At 43.8% G+C, this 16471-nt stretch overlaps 1 protein-coding gene across 8 annotated transcripts in view; it reads left to right on the forward strand.

Annotated features, from left to right (window-relative positions):
* Positions 1-16471, forward strand: part of PROX1 (prospero homeobox 1) — a 53204-nt gene that overhangs the window by 18447 nt on the left and 18286 nt on the right. For 7 of the 8 annotated variants that reach the window (XM_082399875.1, XM_082399874.1, XM_082399880.1 and 4 more), the window contains one exon: positions 4311-4505. In XM_082399875.1, coding sequence (XP_082256001.1) covers positions 4311-4505 — 195 coding nt within the window. Of the gene's footprint in view, positions 1-4310; positions 4506-4633; positions 9973-16471 lie in introns of those variants that run through there. The other variant, XM_082399881.1, reaches the window with a different exon arrangement.

The following is a 16471-nucleotide window of genomic DNA, read 5'->3' on the forward strand; positions in this document are numbered from 1 at the left end:
ATAATGATAACACCTTATATTATCTATAATATAATATCCTTTCATTCAGGAGGCCAAAGAGCTTTACAAACTGCATACATAGGGATCACTCATCTACCACTGACATGCAGACACCTGGAGGGTGGAAAGTAGCAGCCATTCTGAGCCAGCAACACTATCCAACAGTAGATGTAAATATTAGAAGCATTCATGTTTTTGCACATGTGTGGCGGTGGGGAAGGGCAAGGGTGGGGGAGATTGTGGATTTGTAGCTTTAGAAATACCGGGCACTGTAAACCAACAAGAAATTGTTCCCATTCCTTTAGAATACATCTAGTAATTCAGCTTTGCAAATAATCACTCACTCTATGTAAATAACAATTAAATACCTGGGTGACTATTTCATTTAAAAAAGCATTAATATTCAGATTATAGATTCCATCCATATTCTATCCATACTGGGAAAGAAGGCTGTTAGAGTGTACGTGAGTCTGGTTAACTCCCAATTATCCACTCTAATGGAGGGGAAACAGTAGGGCATATAATGCAAAGCAGAAAATCACCGAAGGACATTCCTCTTTTATTTTTGGAATGAATTATACATTTTTAACTTTCTTAATTGTGTTTTTTGGCTAGTAATAAATGAATTTATATTCCCTGAGCTTACACTAATGATAGTGGAAAGTCATGCATAGAAAGGGAAGGATAGTCCAGGCAAGGTGTTCCAGAAACTTTCTAGGAAGCAATGGCAGAGCATTCTTGGATTTCTTTAATATTAAGGAAAATCCAGAATTTGAATGTTGACAATGCATATACTCATGCATATGTATGTTATGTTATATATATATGTAGTGTGTATGTATGTATATATATATATACACATATCTCTATCTAGATATAGATATATAAATGTGGATACTTATTTGCAAGGCTGAAATAACTATATAGATATACGATCCAAAATTTTATTTCAGTCCGGATTCAAGAAACCACAGAATTGAGAAGTCCCTAGAAATTGGAGAAGAGACCTTAGCGTTTTATCAGAAATGAAACCCTGCATCATATATCTTGAAAAGGACATATTCTTGTGACTCTGGACCAAGTAATACTTGTCGCAATGATACAAGCATATACTTGTTTGTGGCCACATACATGAAGAGAAAATTCCTAATTCTAGCAAAATGTCCCTTTCTGAATCACAGAGTCACTTCATTTCAAATAGTGATCAGAAGGTCGTTTTGCAAGTAAAAAAACCAAGAGACTCACACGAGTGGAAAATATTTTGTTTCATGAATAAGGTGTAGCCTAGGTGTCCATCCAAGACACAGTTGGGAGGTAGTGCTGGACTGAGTTAATCTCCAACCAGCTCCTGGTAGGTGAGCCCCACCAGAACTATCCTCCCTTCCTTGTATTTTTCCTTAGGAAGGGAGACAGTGCTTCACTCTCCACTCTGGGAAGGAAGTGAAGGCTTTTAAATTACCTTGGGAAAAAAAGAGGTAGGAGGCAATCCTATACAATTCAGAGACGTTGGCTTGGTGAGAAAAATTCTTCCATGGTGATGATATACATGAAGGACGAAACCAGGGCCGTCTTAGTTGAACTCCCAGAGTAAGAATCTAAAGAAAGTTCCGTGTTCTCACAGAGAGTCCGAGTTAATTCCCTCATCCCAACATTCAGCCGGACAAAAAGCTCAGCTCATGGGCCTTCAGCTCCTTTGAGAAGGGCAAGGGGGCAAGTGGGAGACAGAGGCCGAGGATCCATGGGCCTCCACCGTCTTCCTGGGCACTCCTGGGTGATGATTTTAATGTACAAGCTAAGAACTCTTAGACCACTAAGTACAACAGATTCAGTGCCATTTTAGCTTTGAAGAACAGACGCGCACGGCTTTTCAAGCCGGCGGTGTTAAATGATGTATCTCATTCCCTCCACCCCTTGAGTCAACTGCTGCCCGGCCAGATTAAGGTGTCAGATTGATTTGTTTTATACATCTTTTGACCATGCTCATTGAATATTTAGGAAGTTTCTCCAGCCCATATTGAGGCTGAGATGTCCCGTGGGAAGCATTAATCAAAGTCACAGAGACTCGTACGCTGTGGAAACACAGCCTCTTTATTGTAGCGATCAGTTTTTGCAGTAACACATTAACACGACAGAGCTTGCCTTGATAGAACAATTGATCCTTTTCTGGGAAGCCACTACGGAATGGGGGACATTAACTCTTTCAAGTTGCACACTTTTTTCTCCCCCAAGGTGACTATCTGGAAAAGAGGGGGCCGGCCTCTGCTGGTGTGGCCAGCAGCCCAAACCGAACGAATTTCAGTAAATTTCAGTTCCCTCCCTGTGGAGCAAACCCTGCTCTTCAAGCTGTTGCGCTGGTCATTTCCCTTGTCTCATGTTTGGGGAGTCTGTTGTTTTTGCCCATTCTTCCTCTCTGGTATTTCCATTCTCTAACAATAAGCTTTAAATCTCCCTTTATGTCCCATTCCTAAATAATGGCAAGTGCACTTACTTTTTTGTCCTTCCCCATTAGGTCATTCATGACCATTCTAGAAAAAAAATACCCTTCTATTTTTTTCCTCTACAGTACTCTTGTCCATATGAGACAATGTCTTGTAACAATACAGAAGCCTAATCTCCATGTCAAAGCAATTTTCATTCCCCAGTGCACAGCCTGCTATCATTTTGTAATGTTTTGTTTCTTATTCTAAAAGAATTAAAAAGGAACAGTAAGCCGTCACGGGGGCCTGTAGTCCTTATCTCAGTGTCTGGAAATTTGGACAGTGTATTTTACTGCTGAGATAAAATGGAAAGAACTCCAAGTTCAGCAAATCGTAATGGGTTTAAGTTCTATTGAAATCGGCAACCAGAAGATCAGATAACGGGGGTCCTTCAGTTGTCTTTTTAATCGGGTTCCCCGCAAGGCTGAATAGAGACAGAGCAGACACACAGAGTGAAAATATAATTCTTGGATAGGTTAAGTACATGTTTGAACTCTAGCAAGCAGAAGCGATTTGCTGATGACTTAATCATTTTCTGGTCAATTATCTGTAAGGGCCCTTGCAACTCCATGGCAATTATGATGCAAGTTGGCCTTTTGGGAGAAACACCAGTCTCCCTGCTTCTGTTTCCTTGTTACTTCCATTCTCTGCCATAAATTTTCATTCATTTATTATCTTTGCTGGTATAGAAACAACTTTCTGTGTAGTAATTACAGCCCCGATACACACTTTAGCTGTCATCTTGTTGGAGTCTGGATGTTCTCATGGCCAGTGTTTGATAAGTGGTCTTTGTTGATTTTTGATGAATGTACATCTTTTTCTGGGGGCCCAGGGAAGGGAATGCCTGTGATGACAAAAGGCAGGGGGTTGTCTGTCAGCCTGCCTGATATAAAGCTATGGATTTATTGGTTTTGACTTGGCAAGTTGAGATGCATCTGTCCTTTACGTGCACAGAGGACTGTCAATAAGAGTGGTATCACTTGCAGTGAATCCAGGAAGACATCTTCATTTAAAAGGTCATCGGGAAACCTTGGTAAACAAAGTTTTAAAGCCTAATCATGTTGTTGTAACTTGGCATTAAAAAAAAATGTAATAAAGATTCCGTCTATGCTGTCTGTGGACTGTGTCTTAAGCACACCTCCCAAACTGCATAGACTCCAGTGGGAAGGGGGCATGGCTCCTCTCCAGTGCTGGCTGTAGGAAGTGTATGAACAGGTACGGAGGTTTGACCAGACAGCACCAGCCGTGAGTACCGGGTGCAGACATTAAGTGGAATCATAGCCGATGCCCACGGGGATCACCCATTACCAAAAACTAAGCAAGTGCCAGATTCCTCCCCTTTTGTGTGAAAGCCATTTTCCAGCATTGAATGAGATTGTCATGTGGTGACACAAATTCTCTTTAAAAAAAAAAATCATGCTAGTGGTGAAGTCATGTGACTCACCATCTCTGGTACTTGAATATAACGACTTCCCAGGATTCTATGGCTTGAACGAATTTCCATAAGAAGTATACAAACGCAGTTTGTTCTACTGAAAGATGAAGAACAACGTTTCAAATAAGATATTCAGCTTAAGGAAAATCAGATTTAGAACATGAGGTTTCCATTTGAGATGTGGAGGGTCGTGACGCAGTTTCCATCGTTAGTCGGTTTTATAATATCCCGTAAGTATATCATTGCTCTTACCACTCTTGCCACCATTTTGGTGGAATTAAAAACATACCTTTCCAAGTAAGGAAGGGAGGGGAACTTTAAAAATTCTTCAAATGCTTAAAGAATGAATGAAGAAAAATGGCAATGTTCTTATCCTTTTCAACATTTAAATTTAACAGTTCAACAGATGCATTACCTCTCAGCTCATCAAGTGGTTTAGCAATTTCCGTGAGTTTTACTACATTCAGATGGAGAAGTATGCGCGTCAAGCCATCAACGATGGGGTCACCAGTACTGAAGAGCTGTCTATAACCAGAGACTGTGAGCTGTACAGGGCTCTGAACATGCACTACAATAAAGCAAATGACTTTGAGGTAGGAACTCATCTTTGTTTTTCGGTCATCTCCCTTTTTAAAAAAAAAATTATTTTCTTTAGAAATGCCCCAAATCTGTCTTTTTTTTTTTTTTTTTTTTTTTTTTTTGCTTTGGTATCTCACACAAGCATCCCCCAGTAGGGTAAGAGGTCAAGTGGCAATGAAGAGCCCCCCGTGGGTCCCGTCAGAGTCCTGGGAGCTGACCCACTTCCGTTTCCTTTCCCATCCCCCGCCTCTGCTGCTTGCTTGGAAGACCCATGTGGCCACACAAGAGGGAACTGGCGAATCCAAAGAAACGGCAGCAAGGAACACACACAGAGTGATTCCCTTTCCAGAGAAGAGGTCCCTACCCCAATAGGCCTTTTTCACATTTAGGTTCTGGCATGTGGATTGAGTTGACATATGCTGTGTTCAGTGGTAGCTTCAAAAGCTGTTTTCTTAAAAAGTCTAGAAAGATTGATGGGGAAGTGATTCCATGGTTTCAAACTTTCATCAGCATTCATTTCCTTTCTGGAAGAAATGGTGTGAGAATTTACCAAGTACCTATTATAAGAGACCCATGGACATCTTTGTTCGTTTGTTTCTGTTTTTGTTCTTTTGGGAGGACAACCTTGTGTGTTCATTTTGCATACGTGCAGCTTCACGAGCTTGCTGCTCTTCATTCATATGGTCTTATACATACTTGTATGCGTCTGCAACCTGCATATTCCAGGCACATATGAAGCAGTATAGATGATTCCCAGAAAGCCGTATCTATGCAACAATAAGAGATGTGTGGTTATGAGTAAGGCATTTCTTTACTGGCTGATGTGGTGCCTCAGCAAGCATTTTTCATTGAACATGATGACTTTCCATGAGACAACACTAGCGAATCTCCCAGTTCCCACAAAAGCATTTTGCTGAGCCCTGCTGACTGGGGCAATGATGGCTGGAAGTGGGAATGTGGGAAGGGTTCTGCAGGCTGAACCTCTGATGATGAGAATGGACAGGCTGTGGCTTGACAAAGGTGGTCCTTCTCTTGTAGTACCTTGAGGAGGAGAATTTTTTCCCCCACATCTGCTCGTGCGCAGACCTTATGTTAATATTCTTGCTTTCCTTACGCAGATAGGTACCCCCAAATGCCCACAAAGTTCTCAGTGTCAAAGGAGAGAGGGCCACCTTGGTCTGGCCTTGTCAATAATGACCTGACCCCCACTGCCCCCCGCTGCTTGCCCATTCCTTTGGGGACCCTTCTCCCAGTGGTCTTAGCAGATCAGTTTTTGTGGCTTGTGAAGAACTGAATGGGGAAGTTTAGCAGCGGGAAAGTCATGGTTTTTCCTTGAAAGTTGGAGTGTTTATATTGCAAGCCACCAATTTCTCTTTGCTATCCAATACCAATGTATTTTTCTTGCCAAATGGGTTATAAGCAAAGTTTTTCTTTGGCCAAACACATTAAAAGTGAGGATCCTTCTTGTACTGACTGCTTCAGTATTTTAAAGTCTCTGTTGGAATAGAGCACTGGTTTACTGTTTCGACAGAACACTCTAGCAGATTTCTTCTAAAGCTGAAGAATGTGACAATGGCTAAACTTTTTTTTTTTTTTTTTGGCCACACTTTGTGGCATGCAGGATCTTAGTTCCCTGACCAGGGATCGAACCCGTTTCCCCTGCATGATGACGATGGCTACACATTTTAAAGAAATCTTATTAAAAGCTTCACTTCTCCCCACCCCCTTTCTGATAAGTCTATTGCTGTCAACTTTGAGCTAAGAGAATTCAACGGTGTGCTAGTGAACTAATTACAGTTTATTATGATAAATATTCGTTTGGCAGCATGCGTCGAGCTTCATAAAAGAATTGCCCGAGATCCATGGGATGGTTTGTGCATTTTTGCCGAGGAACATACTCAAGAGAACAAACCCTGACAGTGCCCATTAGGATTTTTTAGGGTCGTTTAAACCTTACCTGGTTGGTTTTAATCCCCTACTCAGCGCAAGGGCCAAAATGACACAAACAGGGGATGGCTGGAATCAAGAGATACCCAACAAGCTGCTCCATTTAGCATCATCTAAATCCTCCTTTAATATGATTAACATCTGATATTCCTCTCTTTGTGAATCATATCCACTTCCAGCCAGGCCACCTCTCCTTTATCTGCAGTGTCTATTTTAAGACTGCTTCAGTGCAAAGAGTATGGGGCCCAGGGAGCAATTTTGTCACTTCTCATGTGACTTCAGACAAGTTATTGGACTATTCTAGGCCTTATTCCTCCTTCGGTAAAAACTAGGCTCTTTCCGGAAATGTGCTGAGAACAAAGCAGGAGCTGGATTCTGCCCTGCCCCCTCCACTTACCCACACATATGCACATACACACCCCTACCACCACGTATGATCCTAATATCATGAAATAGTTTTTAATTTAGCCTCTCAGTTTGGGGCACATACTAATAAAAGCTTCAGATAAGATGATCCTTCTTTTCTGTGCCTTTGTGCATGGAGGTCAGTGCTTAAGTGAGATGCTTAGAAAGCCACTGGTCTAGTTGCGGCGAGTGGGGGCTACTCTTCGTTGCAGTGCGCGGGCTTCTCATAGCGGTGGTTTCTGTTGTTGCGGAGCAGGGGCTGTAGGCGCGCAGACTTCAGTAGTTGTGGCACGCGGGCTCAGTAGTTGTGGCTAAAAAAAGCCCACACATAGCAACGAAGACCCAACACAGCCAAAAATGAATAAATAAATTTGTAAAAAAAAAAAAAAAAAGCCACTGATCTTATCATTGTTGCTCTTCCGGTGTGGACCGTGGCTTTGAGCCAGAAGTAGACCCAGCACCTCTATCTGATACCTCAGCTGCTATTGCATGCACTGCTTGACTTTTGCATCTAAGTTTCTCCCCTGAAGAGCAAGTCAAGTGAACCTGTAGCCTAAAATGAGCAAGTGAAGAAGATGGCAAAGTAGAGAACTGTACACCTGGTTTATTTTTAAATTTTTAAACAGAGATGGGGCCTAGTAGAGAGACCGAAGTTATGCCTACATGATGCCCAAAGATCCAATCAATTTAAAGGAATATATTAAACCAACTATTGGCTGGCCGAATAATAAAACGTCTTCTTGATTGCATTTTAAAATTTCTCAATCAGTTAATCAGTGGTTTGTAGCAATGATAAAATAGCTCACATTTATTGACTGTTTAGTATGTTCTGGGCACTCTTCTAAGTGGTCTACCAATATTAACTAATTTAATGTGAGTACTAATGATATGGATATTAATACAAGAAATACTTCAGCTTGCCTAAAGCTTTATACTGTTTTTAAAGTAGTTCTAAATGGGTGGGAACAGGGGAGCCAGGGAGAGAGAGCGAGGGTGAGGCTAACGCTTTTCTGTCCTTTGCTACCTTCTCCTTCCTTCTTTCCCTCCTCCTACCCTTGTCTTTTCTCAGCTTTCTGCTCCATCTCTGCCTCTGTCATAAGCTTGCTGGTGGCACCTCTGTCACTGCTAAGCACCACCCCCCTCCAGCCCCTGCTGCTGATGGCTCTCAAGGCTGGAGTGGCTGCTGACCCCTGGCCTGAGGGAAAATAAAGCAGATGGGGAAGGTTTATCACTAGTGCAGAGGGAGTGGCTTGCATCTCCCTGCTCTTCTAGACCCTGCGCATTTCCTGGCTTGTATGAGTCAGAACCTTCTAAGTGACAGGAGAGCCTGTTCTGCCTTTTGTATCAGTTTACACAATTGCCAAGATTCTTGGCACGGCATTCAGACTTGGGGTGGTGAGAGCTTGAGAAGACCCAGGGGATGTGGAAGAAGACACTGAAGGGGGCGGGTAGGGGGGGATGAACCACGCTTTCAGCTTGTGCTCAAGGGAAGAAAGTTGGCTACAGGACAGGGGTCGGGCATCTCCCTCCCAACACGAGTCCGTGAAGGTGTTCAGAGAGGCACGTTCAGCGACAGGCCACATTTTTAACTTCCGCTTCTCACGTTAAATGAGAATGGTAACAATAAATTTGTCGTTCCAGGTGTTATGGTATATATTTCCATGCTTCATTCTCACTTCATTTTGAAGAGCTTCCAAAATTGATTTTTATAGGGAGGGAAAGGAGGTTTGGGATTCCTTCCCAGTTTTTAAATCACACTGATACTTCTGACTTCAGGGGCATAGGAGTTGAATTTTATTACTTCTGTTTCCCTCACAACTGTGGCAAGGAAAGAAGGCAATGCGTGCTGTCAGTTTCCAAGGCAGGTTTACACGTTTTTGCAGAGAACTCGACTAAGGCAACCGATCTGTGTAAGTCACAAAGGTTAAACGCACTGCTCATGGAGCCGGAAGACCACTACCCTAGGTTGACTGAGGTAGGCTGGCCGCTGAGAAAGGCAGGATGACCCAGAGATTGGGGTCTGGGCTGGCCTGCGTGGAGGTTGGGGAGAGAATGTAGCAGGCACCTTCATCTGGGCTGATCCTTCTGACCGTAGGGGCATGTGCCTTGGACTGTATTGCTTTTCTTGTTTCCCTCACAACTGGGGCAGGAAAGAAGGCAAGGCTCACGATCAATTTCCAAGACTGCCCTGAACACTCCTTCTCCTTCTCCATTCCCATGAGCTAGCTCTTCCCCCGCCATGGTCAACCAGGCGTCCCCCGTGGGCCATTAGTGGCTAGCCAGTTAACCTCGGGCAGGGTCCAAACTCGCAGGAGGAGTGACTAACTTCCCTTGCCTTCCATAAAGACCCAGGGTTTTGGATGGAAGGCTTAGAAACAAATAGAAAAGAGAACTTGATTCATTGATTAGCGGGCTTGTAAATGTCATTTCCTAAGATACTAATAACTCACGGGGCAGACGCTCCATCGTGGAGCCTGTGGTTTGACTTTTCTCTAGGTGTCACATGACAGGTAAGAAGGGTACTTCTGCAGGCCTCTCTCTGTGTCTTCTCACTCTCCTCTTAGAACGAGAAAATGAAAAGGCAGCACTCCTCACATCCCCCCACGCACACACCCACCCAAACACATGACACTTAAACACATATAGTGCATCTACTTCCTCCACCAGGCTCACCCCCGTGCCCAGCCCACTCCCGCTTTCCACACGACGCGCGTTTAAGAAGATTTAATATATTTGGAAGTCTTTCATTCGCCCTGTCACCTCTTTAAAGAAAAATGAGGACAGGTGGATTTAGGGAGCGCTTCCCTCGGCTCCAAATAGATACTTAAATATGAGTGATCATTTGGAAAACTGGCACAGGAGGGAAACCCTTTTACTGCTCTGGCAGTCTTTTGGCCTCAAAGCCAAGGTGCCATTTAAACGATCACACGACACACTCTTGGTGGGTGGCGAGGAGGAAAAGAAACCTTTACCATTTCTTTCCCTGTCAGTCCCCCCGTTGACAAGCCAAATTGATCTTTTAAGAGACTAAATGAATGTTCTCTAAATATATGTACACACATGGCTGTCTGGGAACATATTCCTTGTACAGAATGATTGCCTGAAATTTGAAGGAGGGAGCAGTAAAGACGCCAGGCTGGGTGGGGAAAGGGGGGGTTGGCAGGGGTGGGGGAGGGCACAGGGTGCCCTCAGGCACAGGCATGCCTGAAGCTTCATTTTTGCACCGCTGTCCATTTGGGATTCAAGGTGTTGATCAGTATAATGAAGCAGGCCCATTGATTTATCATCTATTTGGTAATGTCATTGCATTTTTTAGCGCCCTGTGTCTTTTTTGTCATTGGGTTACATTCAGGCACAGTAAGATCAACGTTAAAACCTCCTTACTCAACAGCTTTATTAGTTATAGCATTCCATGACCTTTCTCAACATTCTTAAAGAAAAAGATACAGTGTAATGTCGCTTTACTTTGCTTATTGTCCTTTGTTGGGGGGAACAAAGCATTTTCTACAGTGGCTATAGCACATAATTATACAGCTTTCAATGGCAGTGTCTTGGTATCAAAGTTCAGAGGAGCCTTTAGAAAAAAAAAAAAAAAAAAAGATGTTTTGTGGCAGCCTAGGGAGGGTCTCATCTTTCCTTCAGAAAATAGTTCAAGGCTCTTCTGTCAAGCTTCCCTACTTAGAGCTTTTTCTCCTCCTGCTTCATAAAGTTTAAAGCAGATTCAGTGGAGTTCTATGATCTATTTCCTTTGAAAGATTGTTCCTCGGCACAGAGAGGCCCTTTGACTTCAAGAGTTCACAGATTCATGTCTTTAGGTATCATATGTCTGACCTTATCAGTTACTCCATTTAATGTCAGAGAAAAAGTCTCAACTCTTTGTGTTTGTCTGTTTTGCCTCTGTGAAATGATTTGGTGAAAAGACCATCCTTTTTAACACACCACTGAGAGGCCGTTTCTGCTGCAACCTACCCTGTGGCTTTTCTCTCTTTAAAAAAAAAAAAAAATTGTCCTTGTGTTTTGTGTATGGATGAGTTCACAGTGAGAATAGAATTATACAAGGGCAGGCGCACACACAAAAAAATCTTTTGCTTTCCTCCCACACCTCCCCCCCGCCCAGTGATCTATTGGCTCTCTTGGTGGCTGTACCCCAACAGGCAAAGCCATTTAGCAAACACAGAGGTGGCAGCCGTGGCCACTGCTGGGACAGCATTGGGTTTTTCCCTTGCTTCGACCTACCCCTAAGGCCTTCATAATTAATTGTCCTTCAGAGACGAGGAAAGTTCAGAGACAGTGTGTGGCATGATGGCCATTGTCTGACGTTCAGTTCTCGTCGCCTCGCCTCTTTCTCTGTGCCCCACAAAGGGTTATCAATAGGAGAAAGAGAGCCCATCCTCTGCTGTGAGCTGCCGGTGGTGGTTGGAGCTTTCAGTGGGTCGGTATCATTGTGTTCAGCCCATCCTGGATTAAATGTCTGCAGGTCTAACCACCTTTTGAAAAGCAGCCTGTTTATTTCGCCTAGATTAAACAAACTCATTGAGCGAACCCCAGGCTTGTTCAAAAGTTGGTGATCCCTTTTCACGTGGCAGATAACATTTTAAATCACATTTCCTCACCCCATCCCACCCCAGCCCCGCCCCCAGGATTTTATTGCACTTTTAACTGTTTGGTTCTTTTTCAGCCATAGGGCAGAAAATGAAATGATCATGCACTCACTTCTCTTAACCACTTCAGTGTACATTTGCCAGAATGAGTGTTTTTGCAAACATTCTTTTGATGAAGCGTAGGACTTTGGTTCTTGAAAGTAGATCATCCTCGTTTTAAAATATTGTTTCACCTTCAGCGATTGCCTCAAGCCAGTCTTCAGTGCTATTTGGTAACAGGACATAAAACAAATACAACCTGTTCCCCGCCGCCCCCCCCCCCCACCCCTGCCCTTTTGGCTGAGATACCAAATAAAGATGCACTATGGAGACAGCTATTTGAAAAGTAAAGGGAAAAGAGAGCGATTAATGATGATTATACCACTGTTCCTGTTAAATAGAGTGAAGCCAAGAAAACAAATAGAATCGTTCTTCCTAGGAGCAGTTGAACTAGCACGTTAGAGAGGTTTAAGATCGCTTCCCTGCAGTGTTCACGGAGACCTCAAGGCAGAAGGAAACCGTATTTAAAGAGCATTTCTGTGTCCCTGAGAGCAGCGTCTTCTGGAGAAAGGGGCCTACAGGATGGCCAGAATCTATTCTGTCCCTGTTGCTCTTTGAAGACACTTTCACCACAGACCCTTTGCTATTTAAAGAGAACCTGGATCTGGAAGTTGACACAACGAATAGAGTCATACCAAAAAGGGGATCATAAAAAATTAAAGTTATTCTTATGAATCTTTCATTAGAAGCAATGAAAAGGGACAGTAGTGTAGTCTAAGTCCTTTGTGTTGCCAGCCCTTCTTCCGGCCTCTGGGCTATTGTTCTTTCAGCTCCTCAAACAGACTTTTCACTTTCAAACTGACAAAAGTCACTTAAAAGCCAGACAGCTGTACTAACACACCCACCTTACGAAGCCGGAGCCAGGGCAGGTGCCGAGGCCAGCTGAGAGACCTTGTTTAAAATGGGCAGGGGCAGCTCCCTCCTGCCTTCCTGTTGTTTTCGTGCTCGCTTTGAGGTGGACCATTTATTGCTACTGTGTGATCCTCCCTCCCAGGCACCCCCAAATATTTCTTGCATTTTCTTTGCAGCAGGAAACCTTGACACTCATGCTAATGTTTGTCCCTCGGGTTGTATGGCTAGGGTCGGGCTCGTGGAAGTTGGAGCACAGAACTTAGCAGAATCACAGGGAGTTTGACTCAAAACTCTTTCCTTCCGTTTCTCCCCTTCCTTCTCTTTTTCCAGCCTTTTCCAACCAGTCTGAATCTCTCGTAAGCTTTTCAGATTTCTGTGGCCTCTTCAGGAGTAGCTGGGATTGGATAAAACACAGCCACCAATGGTGGGGAACAAGCCTCACCTTAGGATGCGAGATACAGCTAGAGAGAGGTGGGCAGGTAGTCCTGCCTGCATCCCAGGCCTCAGGGTGCAGACGCCGTGGGCCCTGGCGAGTCCTCCCCGTGTGTGTATTACAGCCCCCCTGCTCCCCTGTCACCTTGTGTACAGTCTGGTCTGTGACACTGATGGTGATTATGTCATTATTTTGCTCTGGGGGCCCTGGCACATCTGCAGAGCCCAAGCACATCTTCTTTGTTGCGCTGGCAATCGTCCTGCACCACAAATGCTTCATTAGCCCTGCTGGCGGCCTCCTTGCCAGACGCGAGTGCCCAAATCCAGGCTTCTTTCTGCTCCGTTCTTTTGTGTAGCTGATGATCGCGTATTCATCTTCCTGGTTCTTCCCCATTTTCCTCGACTTCTGAACTCCAGATGTCCCAGTGTTTTTGCCCAGAGCCCTTGAAAGTGTACGACGCGAAACAAGGCGACTCTTTACCCCTTAACCCATCCTCACCCCTTCCCACCTTCCTACTTTTCTCCTCCCCAAACGAATAGCGATTCTGAATATCTCCCCAACGTGAGGACTAACGTTTTCAAACTTGCTGTTTGAAAAGATACCACAGGATTGCTCCCAACTTACAATGGTACTTAGGGTTAGAATGAGGAGTTATTAGACATTGCTTGGAGATGGATGCCTTTCTCCCACAGCCCCTTCCCTCTCCTTGGCTCTTTTATTTCCTTCTGCACATTGCCACGTATTACCAATCTTCAGCAAGCAGTCTAAAATGTGAGTACAGAAAATATTCTTCATGCCTCGCTGAGCATGTTATAGTCATCTGAAGGTTCTTTTTCTCTGCATGGAATCTTCGTCTGCACTCTACCCCCTCTCAAAATCCCCTGCTCCCTCCTCCTGCTGTCATAACCTTTTTTTTTTTTTAATTTATTTATTTTTGGCTGCCTTTGGCTCCCCAACAATGACCTATTATTAGATATTGAAAGTGACGAACACGTGGCTGTTTTGGAAACGAGCTAAAACATTTCTCTCAAGTTTTATTCTATATATTTGACGGAGCCACAGCTTTTGTTAAGGTGTGCTGATTTCTACATTAACTGCAGTAAATTTTAGAGCTTAATGTCTTGGGCTGTGATGGGTACTACATAATCGGTATGTTTAATTTCCCCTTAAATGTGAATTAATTGATCTGTGTTAGCAGCTTCTCCAATAGAGAGTTTAACCAGTTCTATCCCCCCACCACTGCAACATAAGATGTTTCCAATGTCCCTCTGTTTGAGTAAAATGTAGATTTTAATTTTAAGGTCTACTGAAAGGAGTAAGTTCATATTTTTATGGGAAGCATGGTCAGATCATTGTCCTGAATTCTAATTCGGAATCCTAGGACAAAGACCCTGGCAAGGATTAAAGAAAACCCCCTCCGAGGAATGAGTTGCTGGTTTTTTTTTTTTGTTTTTTTTTTAATAGTAATCTTTTTTATTTATTTATTTATTTTTATATTTATTTTTGGCTGTGTTGGGTCTTCGTTTCTGTGCGAGGGCTTTCTCTAGTTGCGGCGAGCAGGGGCCACTCTTCATCGCGGTGCGCGGGCCTCTCACTATCGCGGCCTCTCTTGTTGCGGAGCACAGGCTCCAGACGCGCAGGCTCAGTAGTTGTGGCTCACGGGCCTGGTTGCTCTGCGGTATGTGGGATCTTCCCAGACCAGGGCTCAAACCCGTGTCCCCTGCATTAGCAGGCAGATTCTCAACCACTGCGCCACCAGGGAAGCCCGAGTTGCTGTTTTGTACTAGGTTTCTGAGCTTACCAGTCATTGACCCCTGTTCTGAATATTAGGAACAAGCCAGGTAACAAAGTGAGGACAGAGGTGGCCAGATCAGTAGGCCACCAGCCCTGGGCAGGGAGCATGTAGAGAGAGGCGGGTACCTGTCACTGATTGCATCATTTTCAAAAGACTCAGGATGTCCCCAGAACATTCCTAACCTGCCATTTTTAGATCATTATGGTTTTATCACCCCTGGGTTTATTTAAACCTTTTTAAGAATGTAACTCCATTCTCAGAATACACCACTTCTCAAGGTAGTAATTCTCTAAATTTCTTACCTGCTGTGAAAATAGTATCTTCTTTGTATGGCTGTTAAAGTGATTTCCCTGGAACTCCAAAGGGATATCCCTTGTTAGAATATCCTGGGATTTGTGAACAGGACTGGGGCCATATTCTCCATTTCCTCTCTGATTTTATAGACTTTGATCATTACTCCCTCTTAATCTTCATCTCTCCAGATTAAGGAGCTCTAATCCTTTTTAAAAGTCTAATCTCATACAGTAAGTGGGCTGTGCTTGATCATTTTAGCAGCCCTTCTGTAATGCTCTTCCGGCAGGACCATGTTTTCCTGAGGGACAGTTACAATTACAGGACAACAGGGCAGAATTCCAGTCGGCGGCCACATCACGGGTTTTATACCTCACATACACCTCCAATGCGACTTTTTTGATTGCCCCCAAAGTTCATCCTCAGAAGCTGGATTTCTTGACTAGCATCTCAGTAGCACTTACTGGTTAAAATGATCCTATGAGACCAATTTATGAGACCCTTTGCAAGTATTCTTGCAAATCTGATTGTGTCTACAGAACATATCCAGCCAAGTAAAAATTGCACAGATCCACCCTGCTGTGCAGATGTTTTCAGTGTTTTTGTAGATAACGTATTGGAGTGTTTGACATCATGAAGACACAGCCTTAGCCTTGGGCTTGAGTCTATAAAAATGACAACTAAGGCAAGAAAGCTCTGATCTCTGTATTATTCTCAAGCAGGAAACAAAATGTTCACTTACAAGTAGGTATAATTTTATATAAAAACGTCACCTTGAGATCTTAAAAGGGACTTCCTTTGGGGGAGTCTTTCCAATGTCAGTGGTCCTGGACTAATAATAGTGTAGAACTTAAGAGCATGGTTTCTGGAACGAGTCCCTGGGATCAAATCCCAGCGCTGACACTTTCTAGCAGTGAAACCTTGGCAAGTGTCTTACCCTCTCTGTGCCTGCCTCAGTGTCCTCATCTGTAAAATGGGGGAAATGATAGTGCCTACCTCACAGAGTTGTTGTGAGAATTAAATGAATGCCCATGAATATGTTAGCACAAAGTCAGCGCTATATAAGCATTTGCTTTCATTCATTTGTCAAGCCAAAGAAAAGTTACCTTGTCGCCACTGTCAGTAATCCAACTCTTGCATCATTTCCTGCTGACCCTAAACAGGAAAACAAACAAACAGAAGAGCAAACAGAGAGCTCCCGTTAGAATTGGGACAAAGAGTCAGTGCAAAACTGGTTTTGAAAAGAGAAAGTGATTCCTCCTGCCCCAGGGTTGGCTATAAAGATGACAGCAGCCCGGAACAGCTCCGGGCTTCTGGAGTCATGGGTTCCAGATGAGAAGGGCAGCCACGAGATGACAGGGTAGTGTGGAAGGAGCCCCAGATTGGAGGGTCTGCCCCTGGCAACACCGGCCTCTGTGGGCTCCACTTTGTTCACCTGTAAAGTGATAAGATTCAAGACAGAGCTTTGTTCTATCTCTGAAATTCTGCGATTCTAGAACAGAAGACATTCTGCCTTCTCTACATAAGTCCTGTGCAGGATGCAAAGCTTTAAGCAGT

This window comes from Balaenoptera borealis (genome assembly GCF_965194805.1).
Source record: "Balaenoptera borealis genome assembly, chromosome: 1".
In the NCBI taxonomy this organism is placed as follows: domain Eukaryota; kingdom Metazoa; phylum Chordata; class Mammalia; order Artiodactyla; family Balaenopteridae; genus Balaenoptera; species Balaenoptera borealis.